The sequence below is a fragment of the Bos indicus x Bos taurus genome, chromosome 7, assembly GCF_003369695.1.
Source record: "Bos indicus x Bos taurus breed Angus x Brahman F1 hybrid chromosome 7, Bos_hybrid_MaternalHap_v2.0, whole genome shotgun sequence".
NCBI lineage: Eukaryota > Metazoa > Chordata > Mammalia > Artiodactyla > Bovidae > Bos > Bos indicus x Bos taurus.
The window spans coordinates 8,767,618-8,783,956 of record NC_040082.1 but is presented as its reverse complement, the minus strand read 5'-3'; the positions used below and the strand labels follow the sequence as shown (position 1 = coordinate 8,783,956).

Below are 16,339 nucleotides of genomic sequence, written 5' to 3'. Positions count from 1 at the left end.
GCAACAGTTAGGACTGGACATGGAACAACAGACTGGTTCCAAATAGGAAAAGGAATATGTCAAGGCTGTATATTGTCACCCTGTTCATTTAACTTATATGCAGAGTACATCATGAGAAACGCTGGACTGGAAGAAACACAAGCTGGAATCAAGATTGCCGGGAGAAATATCAATAACCTCAGATATGCAGATGACACCACCCTTATGGCAGAAGGTGAAGAGGAACTCAAAAGCCTCTTGATGAAAGTGAAAGTGGAGAGTGAAAAAGCTGGCTTAAAGCTCAACATTCAGAAAACGAAGATCATGGCATCAGGTCCCACCACTTCATGGGAAATAGATGGGGAAACAGTGGAAACAGTGTCAGACTTTATTTTTCTGGGCTCTAAAATCACTACAGATGGTGACTGCAGCCATGAAATTAAAAGACGCTTACTCCTTGGAAGGAAAGTTATGACCAACCTAGATAGCATATTCAAAAGCAGAGACATTACTTTGCCAACAAAGGTTTGTCAAGGCTATGGTTTTTCCTGTGGTCATGTATGGATATGAGAGTTGGACTGTGAAGAAGGCTGAGTGCCAAAGAATTGATGCTTTTGAACTGTGGTGTTGGAGCAGACTCTTGAGAGTCCCTTGGACTGCAAGGAGATCCAACCAGTCCATTCTGAAGGAGATCAGCCCTGGGATTTCTTTGGAAGGAATGATGCTAAAGCTGAAACTCCAATCCTTTGGCCACCTCATGGGAAGAGTTGACTCATTGGAAAAGACTCTGATGCTGGGAGGGATTGGGGGCAGGAGGAGAAGGGGAAGACAGAGGATGAGATGGCTGGATGGCATCACTGACTCGATGGACGTGAGTCTCAGTGAACTCCGGGAGTTGGTGATGGACAGGGAGGCCTGGCATGCTGCGATTCATGGGGTTGCAAAGAGTTGGACACGACTGAGCAACTGATCTGATCTGATCTAATGGAATTTAGAAAGACGGTAATGATGACCCTGTACGTGAGACAGTGAAAGAGACACAGATGTAAAGAACAGACTTTTGGACTCTCTAAGAGAAGGCAAGGGTGGGATGATTTGAGAGAATAGCATTGAAACATGTATATTATCATATGTCTAGATGACCAGTGCAAGTTCAATGCATGAAGCAGGGCACCCAAGGCCGGTGCTCTGGGACAACCCAGAGGGATGGGGAGGTGAGGTAGGTGGAAGGGGGTTCAGGATGGGGGGACACATGTGCACCTGTGGCTGATTCATGTCGGTGTATGGCAGAAACCACCACAATATTACAATATTGTAAAGTAATTAGCTTCCAATTAAAATAAATAATTCAATTTTTTTTAAAAAGATGTGAGTTAAGAAGATAGATTCTGGAGTCTCCCAGCCAGGATTTGAATCCTTGTTCTACTGCAGTATAACCAGAGCAAGTTAATTAATTTTCCTAAAGCTTTAGATCTTTTATCTATAAAACGGGAATAATAATTGGTACTTAAAAGTTATAAGAATTCAGGGAGATAATATGCATAAGGTCAATGCCTAGTGTGTAATCGATAAATGTTACTTTCTGTTATGATTATTCTTTTCCCATTCTTTAGAAGTTCCATATTTGTAAGCACATTTAAAATCAGTTTATTAAAAAATTATTGTATGAAAGGAAATGTATCATTTTTAAAAAATTGAGGTGTAGTTGATTTACAATGATTCAGGTGTAATTATATCATTTTATTTAAAATTAAGCTTTATCTTAATGAACCATTTTATAGCAGTGGTTTTCAACCAGGGTGATTTTTGATTTGAGCTTCCAGAAGACATTTGGCAATGTCTGGAGACATTTTTGGTTGTCAATACTGCAGGAAGTGCCACTGGAATCTAGTGGGTAGAGTCCTGAAATGCTGCTAAATGTCTCAGAATGCACACGACAGTCCCCTGCCACAGTTATTCATTCTGAAATGTTGCTAATGCTGAGCTTGAGAAACTGCATTACAGCTGTAACTACCATAAACTTTAGTTTGTAAAGTTCTTGCCAAGCAAAAGGAGTGCTAGTTGTATTTCAAAATATGGCCTAAACTCAGCAATTGACACATAAATTGAAATCTGTAGAATTACATTCAATATTTTAAATATAAATTTGTATGTGTATAAATATCCCTATTTTCTTCTGGTTACAAAAATGATATATCTTGTGAAATTTAAAGAATGCAAAAGCATATAAATGGATAGTGAACAACCCCTCCCTGCCTTTTTTTTTTTAAGTATGGTTAAAAAAAAAAACACCTATGGTTGAAAACCATCAGAAATCTAATTGAGATATATTACTTCAGAATTTTATTTTACATTTTTTATTTTGTATTGGGGTATAAATGATTAACAATGTTCTGATAGTTTCAGGTGAACAGTGAAGGGACTGAGCCATACGTATACATGTATCCATTCTCCCCCGAAGTCCCCTCCTATCCAGGCTGCCACGGAGCACTGAGCAGAGAGTTCCATGTGCTGTACTGGAGGCCCTTGTTGGTTATCCATTTTAGATACAGTGATGTGTACATGTCCATCCCAGACTCCCTAACTATCCCTTCCCCCTCTTTAAGTCTACTTCAGCATTTTAAATACATGTGTATACTGTTCTATAATTAGATTTTTTTAAGGTAATATTTTACTTTTCTCTTCCTGAAAAATTCAGTCCTACAGCTGTTATGTGGAGCAGGCAAAGTAGGCACTCACGACAAGAGACCTGGCATGGGGTATAGAGTTCACCTGAAGTAAGGAGGAAATCAGTGTGTTGGGCTTGATGGCCTGGCATGGAGTGCCATGGCCCAACAGGCTGAGGCGGGCACCCATAAGTGTAGGCAGTCCAGTGTAAGGTATCAGCAAAGGCCAAGTGGAATGAAAAACACAAGGAGCTAGCCTAAAGGGGTCTCAACTGAGGTAATTCAGGCATCAAAGTAAGTGATGTAAATAAAGTTAGTAACAGATTAAAACCCATTGCATAAAATAGGAAACTTTGTGTCCAATATGATATAATAAATGAATGAATATAATGAAAGTCTGATGAGAAATGGAATATTTGTAAGTCAAAAAATAACCTCTCCGTCAAAAAAGTATTAATTCAAAAGGGAAAAATGGTAACTTGATAGTGGAAAAGCCTGGAAGCCATCACCTTAATTATATGATCAAAGTTAACATCATCGGTAATGGGACAAATCAAAATTGCAAGCCACCTACTAAGATGCTCATCTCCTAGTATTCATGTCCTGGAGTAGTCTTCGTCCACACTGAGGTTGGCTGACTTGTAGAATGGATAGCATATTACAGAAGTGGTGGTATGTGCCTTCTGATGCTAAGTCTCAACAAGTATTGCTTACTTTGGGAGAAGTCATTGTAAAGGCACTCTAGTAGCCTTGAGAGAGGGCCACATGGTGAGGAGATGTTTTTACCATCATGCAAGCAAATCCCCTCCAGCCCCACTCAAGCCTTCAGATGACTGCAATCTGTGCTGACATCTTGCTTGCATCCTCATGAGAGAATTACCCAGCTAAGCTACTTCTTCACCCAATGCACAGAAACTTTGCAAAAGAATGCTTATTGTTTTCAATGATTAAGGTTTGGGGTAATTTGATATGCCACAATGGGCAACTAATATAGATGCAGTGAGAAGAGTAGAAGAGTATAGCGTCACTTCCGGGATATTCCTGCCAGAGATGCACAACCTGAATCTAGTCCTAAGAAGCAGAAAACACTAATTGAGAGACCTTTTGCAAAATAACTAGCCTGCAGTCCTCAGTAGAGTCACACACACAAAAGTTAAAGACAGAAACCGTCCTGGAGTGAGGGAGACTGTATAGAGACTTGACAACGTTACATGCAATGCTTGATTCTGAACTTGATTCTTTTGCTATAAGGGATATTATTGGGACAGTTGACAAAGTTTGGAGACAGAGGAGTAGCTGATAGTAATATGTCACTGTGAATATTTTGATGACTATTGTGGTTATACAGAGGATGTACTTTAGGAAATGTAGACATTAAAGAATTCAGGGGTGATGAGGCATCAGGTTAGCAATTGATTACTCCCAAATGGTTAAATAAAAAAAAAGCTTTTTGTACTACATTTGCAACATTTCTGTAAGTCTGAGATTGCTTAAACACTTTTTATTATGTAGAAAGAAAACAGTATCATAGAATGTGACCTTGCCTATAAAAAATAGATCCATCTGTCCTTTTCAAAGGGATGTTACAACCCACCCCTCAAATTTTACCAATGTCCTATTGATGGACATTTAAATTGATTCCCGTTCTTTGCTATTATAAACATCCAGTTATCTGTTATTATAAACAATGCTAGTAAATATCCTTATAAATATGTTTGTGCCCTTGGTTCAATTTTTGCCCAAGAATAAATCCCTGGAGTTGAATTCCTAAGTGAATGGATATGCATACTTTAATCAGTTTAATCATAACTCATTGTAGGAAACCACATAAAATCTCCTTAAAAGAAAATGAAATTTATAATTTGGTCATTATTTTCATTTGTTCTTCCCCCCACTAGAAAGTAATCTCTGTTGGACTGGAAACTTTATTTGTCTTGATTATCACCAGTCCTAGCATTAAGATAGTCCTAGGCTGAGCGACTTCACTTTCACTTTTCACTTTCATGCATTGGAGAAGGAAATGGCAACCCACTCCAGTATTCTTGCCCGGAGGATCCCAGGGACGGGGGAGCCTGGTGGGCTGCCGTCTATGGGGTCACACAGAGTCGGACACAACTGATGCGACTTAGCAGCAGCAGCAGGCATTAAATAAATGTTAATATTTGTTCCAACAATAGCAAACATTTATTGTGTGTCTGGCATTATTCTAAGGACATAAATTCATTTATTCCTTGTAACAAGCCTATGAGATAAATGGTAGGAGTATTCCCATTTTGCAGATGAGGAAACTGAGGCAAACAGAGGCTAAATACTTGCCCAGTTTCACAGGGCTAGTCAACAGTGGAGGCAAGAGTCCAGGTCGTGTTTCTGCAGTTTACAAGTTGCTGTTGTTGTTGAGTCATTAGGTTGTATCTGACTCTCTGTGACCCCATGGACTGCAGCACGCCAGTCCCCTGTCCTTCACTGTCTCCCAGAGTTAGCTCGAATTCCTGTCTATTGAGTCAATGATACTATCTGTTAGAGGCTGTTGGCCTCTATGCTGTAATGGTTCTCTCTAGTTGATAAATGAATCAATACGTGAGTGGCCAATATATTTATTTGATTCTTTGAACAATTACTCATTTAAACTATCTTTTTGGATTTTCTTTTCTTCATTTCAAATAAAACTGGAAAAGAATGGACTGCTTACTTTGTAAAAGCCAAATTAGCCTTATGGTCCTCTATACTAGGCTGTACTTACCACATAACAGTACTGTTCCTGGAATTAATATTTGTAGAAGTATAAACTATACATCATTCTTACGAAGAATTTATTTATAATGTGCAAACAGAATATTTGCTTTGTATTACAAATAAGATAGTAAATCTGGGTCTGCAGCTTAAGTCTAGGAGGCAGAACCTTTACTACTTGCTTGTCAAATATTCCCTGCTCCCCATTGGAGCTCTGTGCACTGTGTGTGGAAACACTCCCCATCTCCCATGGCAGAAACCCAACCTCACTCCAAGCGCTTGCTCAGAACCACCCTCTTCCACCGAAGACTGTTTTACCTATCTCTTTTCTCCTACCATCCTTTTGAAGGTTGAATTGATCTTTCCTTCCTCAAAATTCCCTGAGTCTCTATTATAGTAGGGCTTCTCTGGTGGCTCAGATGGTAAAGCATCTGCCTGCAACTCAGGCCACCCAGCTTCAATGCCTGGGTTGGGAAGAGCCCCTGGGGAAGGGAATGGCAACTCACTCCAGTATTCTCACCTGGAGAATTCCATGGACAGAAGAGCATGAGGGGATAGAGTCCATGGGGTTGCAAAGAGGTAGATACAACTGAGCGACAAACACTTTCACTTTTATACTACTCTCACAGGGACTATATTCTAACTATACCTTATATTACTAGTCTCAAGTCCACATCTCCCTTCATATCAGTTCAGTCGCTCAGGCGTGTTTCACTCTTTGCAACCCCATGGACTGCAGCACGCCAGGCCTCCCTATCCATCACCAACTCCCAGAGTTTACTCAAACTCATGTCCATTGAGTCAGTGATGCCACCCAACCATCTAACCCTCTGTTGTCCCCTTCTCCTCCCGCCCTCAATCTTTCCCAGCATCAGGGTCTTTTCCAATGAGTCAGTTCTTTGCATCAGGTGGCCAAAGCATTGGAGTTTCAGCTTCAGCATCAGTCCTTCCAATGAACATTCAGAATTGATTTCCTTTAGGATGGACTGGTTGGGTCTCCTTGCAGTCCAAAGGACTCTCAAGAGTCTTCTCCAATATCCCAGTTCAAAAGCATCAATTTTTCAGTGCTCAGCTTTCTTTATGGTCCAAATCTTACATCCATACATGATGACTGGAAAAACCTTTGACTGGACAGACCTTTGTCAGCAAAGTAACATCTCTGCTTTTTAATATGCTGTCTAGGTTGGTCATAGCTTTTCTTACAAGGAGCAAGTGTGGTTTAATTTCATGGCTGCAGTCACCATCTGCAGTGATTTTGGAGCCCAAGAAAATAAAGGCTGTCACTGTTTCCATTGTTTTCCCATCTAAATGCCATGAAGTGATGGGACCAGATGCCATGATCTTCATTTTCTGAATGTTGAGCTTTAAGCCAACTTTTCACTTTCAGCAAGAGGCTTTTGAGTTCCTCTTCACTTTCTGCCATAAGGGTGGTGTCATCTGCATATCTGAGGTTATTGATATTTCTCTCAGCAATCTTGATTCCAGCTTGTGCTTCATCCAGCCTGGCATTTCGCATGATGTATTCTGCATATATGTTAAATAAGCTGGGGGACAATATACAGCCTTGACATACTCTTTTCCCAATTTTGAACCAGTCCATTGTTCCATGTCCAGTTCTAACTGTTGTTTCTTGACCTGCATACACATTTCTCAGGAGACAAGTCAGGTGGTCTGGTATTCCCATCTCTTGAAGAATTTTCCAGTTTGTTGTCATCCATACAGTCAAAGGCTTTAGCATAATCAATGAAGCAGAAGTAGATGTAATTCTGGAATTCTCTTGCCTTTTCTGTGATCCAACGGATGTTGGCAACTTGATTTTTGGTTCCTCTGCCTTTCGTAAATACAGCTTGAACATTTGCAAGTCCTCGGTTCATATACTGTTGAAGCCTGGCTTGAAGAATTTTGAGCATTGTTTACTAGCGTGTGACAACAGAGGATGAGATGGTTGGATGACATCACTGATTCAATGGACATGAGTTTGAGTAAACTCTGGGAGTTGGAGATGGACAGGGAGGCCTGGCGTGCTGCAGTATATGGGGTCACAGAGGGTTGGACACAATTGAGGTACTGAACTGAACTGAACTGACCTAAGTGCAATTGTGCAGTAGTTTGAAGATTTTTTGGCACTGCCTTTCTTTGAGATTGGAATGAAAACCAACCTTTTCCAGTCCTGTGGCCACTGCTGAGTTTTCCAAATTTGCTGGTATATTGAGCACAGCACTTTCACAGAATCATCTTTTAGGGTTTGAAATAGCTCAGCTGGAATTACATCACCTTCACTAGTTTTGTTCGTGATACTTCCTAAGGCCCACTTGACTTCACATTCCAGGATGTCTGGCTCTAGGTGAGTGATCACACCATTGTGGTTATCTAGGTCATTAAAATCTTTTGTGTATAGTTCTTCTGTGTATTCTTGCCATCTCTTCTAATATCCTCTGCTTCTTTTAGGTCCATACCATTTTTGTCCTTTATTGTGCCCATCTTTGCATGAAATGTTCCCTTGATATCTAATTTTCTTCAAGAGATCTCTGGTCTTTCCCATTGTATTATTTTCTTCTATTTCTTTGCACTGATCACTGAGGAAGGCTTTCTTATCTCTCTTTGCTATTCTTTGGAACTCTGCATTCAGATGCTTATATCTTTCCTTTTCTCCTTTGCCTTTCGCTTCTCTTTTCTCAGCTATTTGTAAGGCCTCCTCAGACAACCATTTTGCTTTTTTGCATTTTTTCTTGGGGTTGGTTTTGATCACTGCCACCTGTACAATGTTATGAAACTCCGTCCATAGTTCTTCAGGCACTCTATCAGATCTAATCCCTTGAATCTGTTTGTCACTTCCACTGTATAATTGTCAGGGATTTGATTTAGGTCATACCTGAATGGTCTAGTAGTTTTCCCTATTTTCTTCAATTTAAGTCTGAATTTTTTTTTTATTTAATTTTTAAACTTTACATAATTGTATTAGTTTTGCCAAATATCAAAATGAATCCACCACAGGTATACATGTGTTCCCCATCCTGAACCCTCCTCCCTCCTCCCTCCCCATACCATCCCTCTGGGTCGTCCCAGTGCACTAGCCCCAAGCGTCCAGTATCGTGCATCGAACCTGGACTGGCATCTCGTTTCATACATGATATTTTACATGTTTCAATGCCATTCTCCCAAATCTTCCCACCCTCTCCCTCTAATAAGGAGTTCATGATCTGAGCCACAGTCAGCTCCTGGTCTTGTTTTTGCTGACTTTATAGAGCTTCTTCATCTTCGGCTGCAAGGAATATAATCAGTCTGACTTTGGTATTGACCATCTGGTGATATTCATATGTAGAGTCATCACTTCTGTTGTAGGAAGAGGGTGTTTGCTATGACCAGTGCATGCTCTTGGGAAAACTCTGTTAGCCTTTGCCCTGCTTTATTTTGTACTCCAAAGACAAACTTAACCTGTTACTCCATGTATCTCTTGACTTCTTACTTTTTATTCCAGTCCCTTTTGATGAAGAAGACATCTTTTTTGGGTGTTAGTTCTAGAAAGGTCTTGTAGTTCAACATAGAACCATTCAACTGCAGCTTCTTCAGTGTTACTGGTCAGGGCATAGACATGGATTACAGTGATATTGAATGGTTTGTCTTGGAAATGATCAGAGATCATTTTATCTTTTTGAGATTGCACCCAAGTACTGCATTTTGGACTCTTTTGTTGACTGTAAGGGCTACTCCATTCTTCTAAGAGATTCTTGCCTGCAGTAGTAAATATAGTGGTCACCTGAATTAAATCCACCCATTCCCATCCATTTTAGTTCACTGATTCCTACAATGTCGATGTTCAGTCTTGCCATCTCCTGTTTGCTGTTGCTGCTGCTAAGTCACTTTAGTCGTGTCCAACTTTATTCGACTCCATAGATGGCAGCCCACCAGGCTCCCCCATCCCTGGGATCCTCCAGGCAAGAACACTGGAGTGGGTTGCCATTTCGTTCTCCAAGGGAAGAAGCTTCTCCTGTTTGACCACTTCCAATTTACCTTGAGTCATGGACGTAACATTCCAGGTTCCTATGCACTGTTGTTCTTTACAATGTCTGACTACTTCCATCACCAGTCACATCCACAACTGGGTGTTGCTTTTGCTTTGGCTCTGTCTCTTCATTCTTTCTGGAGTTATTTCTCCACTGATATCCAGTAGCATATTGGGCACCTTCCAACCTGGGGAGTTCATCTTTCAGTGTCATATCTTTTTGCCTTTTCATAGCATTCATGGGGTTCTCAAGGCAAGAATACTGAAGTGAATCATCTCCGTTAATAGAATATTCTCCTTTAGTTTTATTCATTTTTGAAAACCCCAACATATAATGTTTTGTACAAAAAGTGAAATTAAAGCATTTTTTTGATTGTTGTTTAGTCGCTAAGTCACGTCCATCTCTTTTGAGACCTGATAGACTGTAGCCCACTAGGCTCCTCTGTCCATGAGATATCCCAGGCAAGAATACTGGAGTAGATTGCCATTTTCTTTTCCAAGGGGTCTTCTGGACCCAGTGACACACCCAAGTCTCCTGCATTGGCAGGCAAGTTCTTTTCCAGTGAGCCACCTGGGAAGCCCCATGTTTTGATTAGAGAATGAATTATATCAAGGAACTCTATTTTGAATTTTTTTAATCCTAAAAAAGAATACTAGAATTTGAATATTGTGTATACATATATATATGTTGTTGTTGATGATACATGCATACACACACATACATTTGACAATCATCAGGCATTGTAAAATAACAAATGGAAAGATTAGACATGATGTTTTTCATATGATGATTTCTATTTTATCTTTAGTTTACAAAGTGTCAAGAACGAAGAAGCATAATTAGCTTTCATTTCTATAAGACCTTTTTTTCCATTCATGGCTGCCAATACCAACTTTGCTTTTACCCACAACTTCAGTTCCTTTTCTTTCAGTGGGTGGTTCAGGGACATCAAAGGTAATAAAATCAAAGAGATAAGTGGAATGTTTTTTCAAACACTAGTAGTTAAGGATGTGTTCCTGTTAAAGAATGTTAATACTAAATTTGTTTTCAAGTGTTTGTATAATTCCATATCTCCCTGCCAACTAGAAGAAGGACTGTCCTTGAATCCTGTTCTGCAGGCAATAGAAAAAATATAATCCCTTCTTCACATATATTTAAAGAGGAAAAGAACTTGGGGAATGTTAAACATTGTCATTTTATAGGATTATATTTTGTTGTAAACAAAAGCAGTTGCATAGCCTTCAGGCAGTTATTTCTCTTCTCGCACAAGGAGTTCTTTCCTTTACCCACAGGATTCGGACAAAGCTAAAGGCTTTTGTTCTGAAAGCTCACATAGCAAGCCAAAGAGAAAGTTCAAACAAATATCATCAGTCTTTTAAAAATGTCATTGCTTATGTAAATTAACTGTGGTCCTTGGTTGCTGGGGAGCCTCAAGCATCCTTGCATAGGTTGGATAGTCAATCATGTTTTATTTATAGTTTACATAACCTATGTTTCTTCTAGAAAGCAATGACCGTGAACTCTTCTAATTTCAAGTTTAGGTCATACTTTCTGTTTGTCTTAGTTTAGTTTTTGTTTGATTTTTTGTTTGTTTTGTTTAGATTAGATTCACTCTCTTGTGATTTCCAGGGAATGATTTAGATGCTAATTTATTTGGAGCACTTCTATATGATCTTACTGATTTTTTTTTACCGTTATTCATCTGGCCAGTGGATTTATTTGTGACTCAGAACTTTAAGAAATCTTTTCCTTTATTTTCCTATAAAGTATTTTTATATTGTGAATGATACATTTTAAAATAACACCTTGCTAAAATATACATACTTGATACACAGTCTGAAATATATTCAGAGTAAGAGTAAAGTCAAAACACACACCTTTTAAAATTTAGCCTAATTGAGTCTTCTTCACAAAATGTTGAGATGTTGCATTAGTTCTGTATGGCCTGATGTTTATATTAATGTTAAGTTTTAGATCATACCCTCTGTATATAAAATTCATGTGGGGGTCAGCTGAGATTCTCCTTACTGCTTCTAATTGCATTGCACTGTAAGTCTCCAAACTTTATTCAGGAATGAATATCTTTTGGGAGGCATGCCTTCTAAGTAAGGAATTACTTTTTGTATGTTAGATGCAGGAGTTTTAAATAGGTGCTTACATTTCATATTTGGTATTAGCTATAGATTTTTTATTTGTTTTAAAAATGATTCTGAGAACTTCAGTGATTACTTCTGTGACGATCATTTTTGGCAGGGGCTATCTTTCTCCTCAGATCTGTGATGTGTGTGTGTGTGTGTGTGTGTGTGTGTGTGTGTGTGTGTGTGTGTGTGTATGGAGAAAGAAATGGCAACCCAGTCCAGTGTTCTTGCCTGGAGAATCCCAGGGACGGGGGAGCCTGGTAGGCTACCGTCTATGGGGTCACACAGAGTCGGACACGACTGAAGTGACTTAGGGTAGCGTAGCGTATGTGTGAATATATATATATGAACATGCCTTTGTTCTCAAAGTCTTTTTCTATCTGATTACTCTCATATATAAACTCTGCTTTTGTTTCTTTCTTTTTTCTTTTCTTTTGCCTTAGCCTGTCATTTGTATGAAAAACTTTGTTACATTCAAGAACCAAGAAGCATAATTAGCTTTCATGTCTATAAGACCTTTTTCTCCATTCATGGCTGCCAATAGCAACTTTGCTTTTACCCACAACTTCAGTTCCCTTTTTTTTAATGGGTGGTTCAGGGGCATCAAAGGTAATACAATGAAAGAGGTATTAAGTGCAGATATTAAAACCAGCAGAGGTATCAAGTGCATTTTCCATTCTAGAAGGGAGTGACATAGCAAGTGAGGAGAAGAAATCCGGAGGCAGGGGCGAATGTGAGGGGAAAGTGGGGGAAAGAAGTCGCAGAGAAAAGGAGAAGAGCGGGCGTGAGAGAGGAGAAAGCAGGAAAAGGCAGAACTGGGGGGCTAGAGAGGTTTGTGAAATCTGAGGGGGGCGGGGCGGGGAGGTCAACAGACCCGCATTTTCACCAGGCGTGGGCTCAAGCTTGCGGAGCGACGAACGGATGAAAGCACCTCAGCTGGGATTTGCTGAGGGGACGCATGCCGTCATGTGTTTAGTCATCCATTATCTGCTTCTATTTTCTGCAGGTTCCGGACGATGACTGACGCGGGTTTGTGTGGGAGCCCTCCCCGCCCCTGTCCCGCCCGAGCGATAAGCATCCCGCGCGTCTAGCCCGCCGCCCCCCGCCGCCGGCTCTGAGGGGAGGCGCGCTTCCGCTCGCGGACCTGACAGAAGTCCCGGCTTCCCGCGGGCGCTGAGCGCGCGCGGCGCTGCTGTGTGGCCGCCGCGGGGACGCCCGCCGCGCCCCGGGCCATGAAGTAGCGGCTGCCGGCGGCGCCGCGGCCCGGTCCTCCCGGCGCTCCTCCCGCCCGCCCGGCGCCGCGCCTCTCGGTCCTCCCGGCCGGGCCGGAGCGCCGAGGACATGGCTGGCTTTCGGAGCCTGCTAGTTCTTCTCCTCGTGTTTCCCAGTGGCTGTGTGGGCTTCCGAAGCCCACTTTCTGTCTTTAAGAGGTGGGTGTTTGTTTTTTTGTTTGTTTTTGTTTATTTCTAAACAGGCGACGTGTGGTTTGGATGCTTTCTGTGCATGCTGTTGAAAAAAAAAAAACGGAAGAGTGTTGGAGAAATATACGTATTTGATTCACTTGGCCGCAATCCTTGGGAATTTTAACACAGTTAAACTTCTTGTAAAAGTTCCCCCTTACAGACAAAATAAAAAGCCCCCTCGCCTCCACCCCCCGTCCTGTATAGCCAAGCTGTCCTGGCTTTCAGAACTCCCAATTAGAAGTTGTGATTTCCAACACTCATCACTCCCTCTTGGGGAGACAATCTGAGAAAGTACAATATCGTCGTTTAGACTGGAATGCCTTCCCGTTTGTAATAGCCTGAAGAAAAAGATATAAAGGTAGGTAACTGGTGAGGAGAAGCAGATAACAGACTGTAAGAGCTCACAAGGAAGCATTGAGCTGTATACACTCTTCATAATTACCATGTTAAATATTTATGCACTTGCGCATTTGTAATTCACATCACAGACTCCCCGCCACCCCCCAACTCACCCCCACCCCGCCATCATAAAACTCTGCCTTCTAGCGATGTTATTGTTGGTTTTTTGGTTTCTGACTAGTAATATCGGACACTCATAAAGGAGTCACAAAAATTTTTACTGGCTTGTAGTAATATTTCTGCCTTGAGAGGATTGACAGGCCTATGATAATTGTAATTGATTAATACTGTACTTTCATTAACAGAAACGTATATTTTGACAGGTTTATATTGAATCAAGTTTTGAACGTAGCCTGCTTGGTTGCTTTGATTATGTTTTGCTCACAAGTTGGGTGCATGCTGCTCTTGGACTATATGATGCAATTCTGAGAATGGTATAGAATATTATGTGGTAATTACATCTTTTCATTGTGTCTAAGTCAACAATATTTAGTCTTAAAGTCATAGAATTCCTTTTTTTCCCTCTTCCCATGTCCAGTTAAAATCCCATTATGTTCAAGGATATTGAAATTGTCTTCTTTTTTTAAGGTTTAAAGAAACTACCAGATCATTTTCCAATGAATGTCTTGGTACCACCAGACCAGTAATTCCTATCGATTCATCAGATTTTGCGTTGGATATTCGCATGCCTGGGGTCACACCCAAACAGGTGAGAGGAATTGTGTATTTAATTATTTGTGTGTTTTATATAGAGTCTAATTAAAACAAAGAAACTGCATTTACAGCAGGAGTAACTTCTTTGAAAAGTAGGCATTTTTTTTCAAGACTCCTCAAATAGGGCTAGAATAAATAAGTATTGTAAAGAGGACTAAATTTTTTTAAGGTAAATCTTTCAGTTAAATTTCTTTTTAAAAATTTTACCTGTATTATTTGTGTTTTGAAATGGAACCTTGAAAATTTAAGTCTCAATGGAGTAATCGCCTTGGTAATGCAGCATGTATTAAAATATGAAAAATTATTCTAATAAAGGGAAATGATATTGAGCAGCTGCATCTAAGAGATTAAGTTGTTTAAATACCCCTCTATAGCAGCCACAAGTTGAGAAATGAAAGCGTGTGTTTACTGCCAAGAATTTGGAAAATACATATTCCACACTTTTAAAAGTTAAAAAAAAAAAAAAGCTGTTCATACAGGTGGCTGATTGTGAGTTTTCTTTAGCTTAATCTGCTTGTCATAAGAGAGATATTTGACGAAGTAGAAGCAAAACTACCATGGTGACTTACAGAGCATTTTGAGTAGAACTGGACTGTGACTGTCGCTTTCCCTGTTTTAGATATACAGAGGATTCTCAAATCACTGCTGTCATGTGTGCAAAGTGTTTCAGTAGGCATGAAAAGGCCAGAATTAATTACACTTTTCATCCAGGCAGTGCCAGGATTTATGTGTGTCATTAAAAGGTAGTCTTCGTTTGTAAAGGGCTGCAGAGAAAGGGGAAGACCTGGGTGTTGTAGAGCTGCCATGGCTGATGACTCATTGCTGCAGATAACATTCTGGTTTTTTAAATTTTCTTTCTATTTTAAAGTACAGAGAAAATAAAAGTATTCTACAGATTGGGGAGAATTCTTTTGAAATTGATGTTCGGAAGCTCTAAGAAAATACAGGATGTCTTTTTTGGACTGAGGATTAACGTTCGTTTATTTGAATACCTGTGTATGGTTTAAGTATCTGTAAATAACTGCTGTTGTCAAATTGGCCCTCACCCTTCACCCCTGCCCATCCACAAATGACCAGGCAGGTGACTTTTCTGTATGTTTAGTTATTAGCATCCTGGCCTTTAATTTGGTACGGTCTTTATTTAGTTAGTACTTAATAAAAAGAGATATCATCAGATTGGGAATAGGAGAGAATGGTGATAGTTACTCACTTATGAAGTGTGCTTCTTCATGTCTGTTCTCACTTTCAAAAGTGATTTTCCCCCTATATTTGCTTAAAATGACTTTATAATACTTTTTAAAAAATACTCACTAATTAGTCTTTAAGCAGTATTTTCCTACAGAAATATCATTATTTTCTCAAATAATCATTTGTTGTAGTTCATTATTATTCTGTGTTTTTTTTTTCCTTCTCATTATTTTACAGTAAAAACATTTAAATTATTTATCAGTAATAAAAATAGGTAACTGTTTGGGGTGAACATTCTCAGAAAGAGTTCCTAGAGGAATTGATTATAAAAGAATGAAAAGGAACTCGATTTGCATAAGATAAAATGTGTTATCTCAGGTTTTATAATCTTACAATTATCAAAAGAACTGGAAAAAAGAACATATATTAATAAGTAGAGTACAGCTTGTTATTTTGCACTGTCTGCATTCTGCTTTGCTGTCTGTGTGCAGTGAACATTTGCTGGTTGCCTTTCCAGCATACCATCCCTCATTGCTTCTTCTCTGAAACCATATCCTACCTACCCAGGATCCAGAGATGGAGCACCTGGACTAGGATTAGCAGATCACTGCATTCCAGTTCCCCTTCCACGGTAACTGATTCAGAAGAAGGTGTGGGACCTAGACCAATCCAGTGAAATCTTAGGACTTTGGCTGGGAATGCATTTTTTTGTTGCATGTAAGCAAAAGGCGTCTATCTAGTCTTAGGGTCTGCTGAGTTCTTGAGAGGAGCCAGATCTAGAGTAAAACTAACATCATAGATGGCAATGCAGGTTCTCGGTGACATTGCTACTTACGGAGTTATCCCTTGTGTTAGCCTTTTTCATTTCAACCAGACTGAGTTGGATTTTCTGTGACTTGTAACTGAAACCGCCTAGCTGGGCAACTGATTTGATTGTTCTGTTTGGTCAGCTCAGAACCGGTTGTTGACTGTTTCTTCTACTTTTCCTGGCCCTCTCTGTTGACCACGTGTCACAAGTATTTACTGACTTGATCTGGCTGATATATATATATAGGTCA

The 16,339-nt window shown here is 40.0% G+C and overlaps 1 protein-coding gene across 12 annotated transcripts in view; it reads left to right on the top strand.

The window, feature by feature from the left end:
• PAM (peptidylglycine alpha-amidating monooxygenase) overlaps positions 1-16,339 on the top strand; it is a 324,946-nt gene that overhangs the window by 133,064 nt on the left and 175,543 nt on the right. For all 12 annotated transcript variants that reach the window (XM_027545524.1, XM_027545523.1, XM_027545518.1 and 9 more), the window contains exons 3-4: positions 12,524-12,947; positions 13,968-14,088. In XM_027545524.1, coding sequence (XP_027401325.1) covers positions 12,859-12,947; positions 13,968-14,088 — 210 coding nt within the window. In that variant the 5' untranslated portion in view covers positions 12,524-12,858. The remainder of the gene's footprint in view (positions 1-12,523; positions 12,948-13,967; positions 14,089-16,339) is intronic.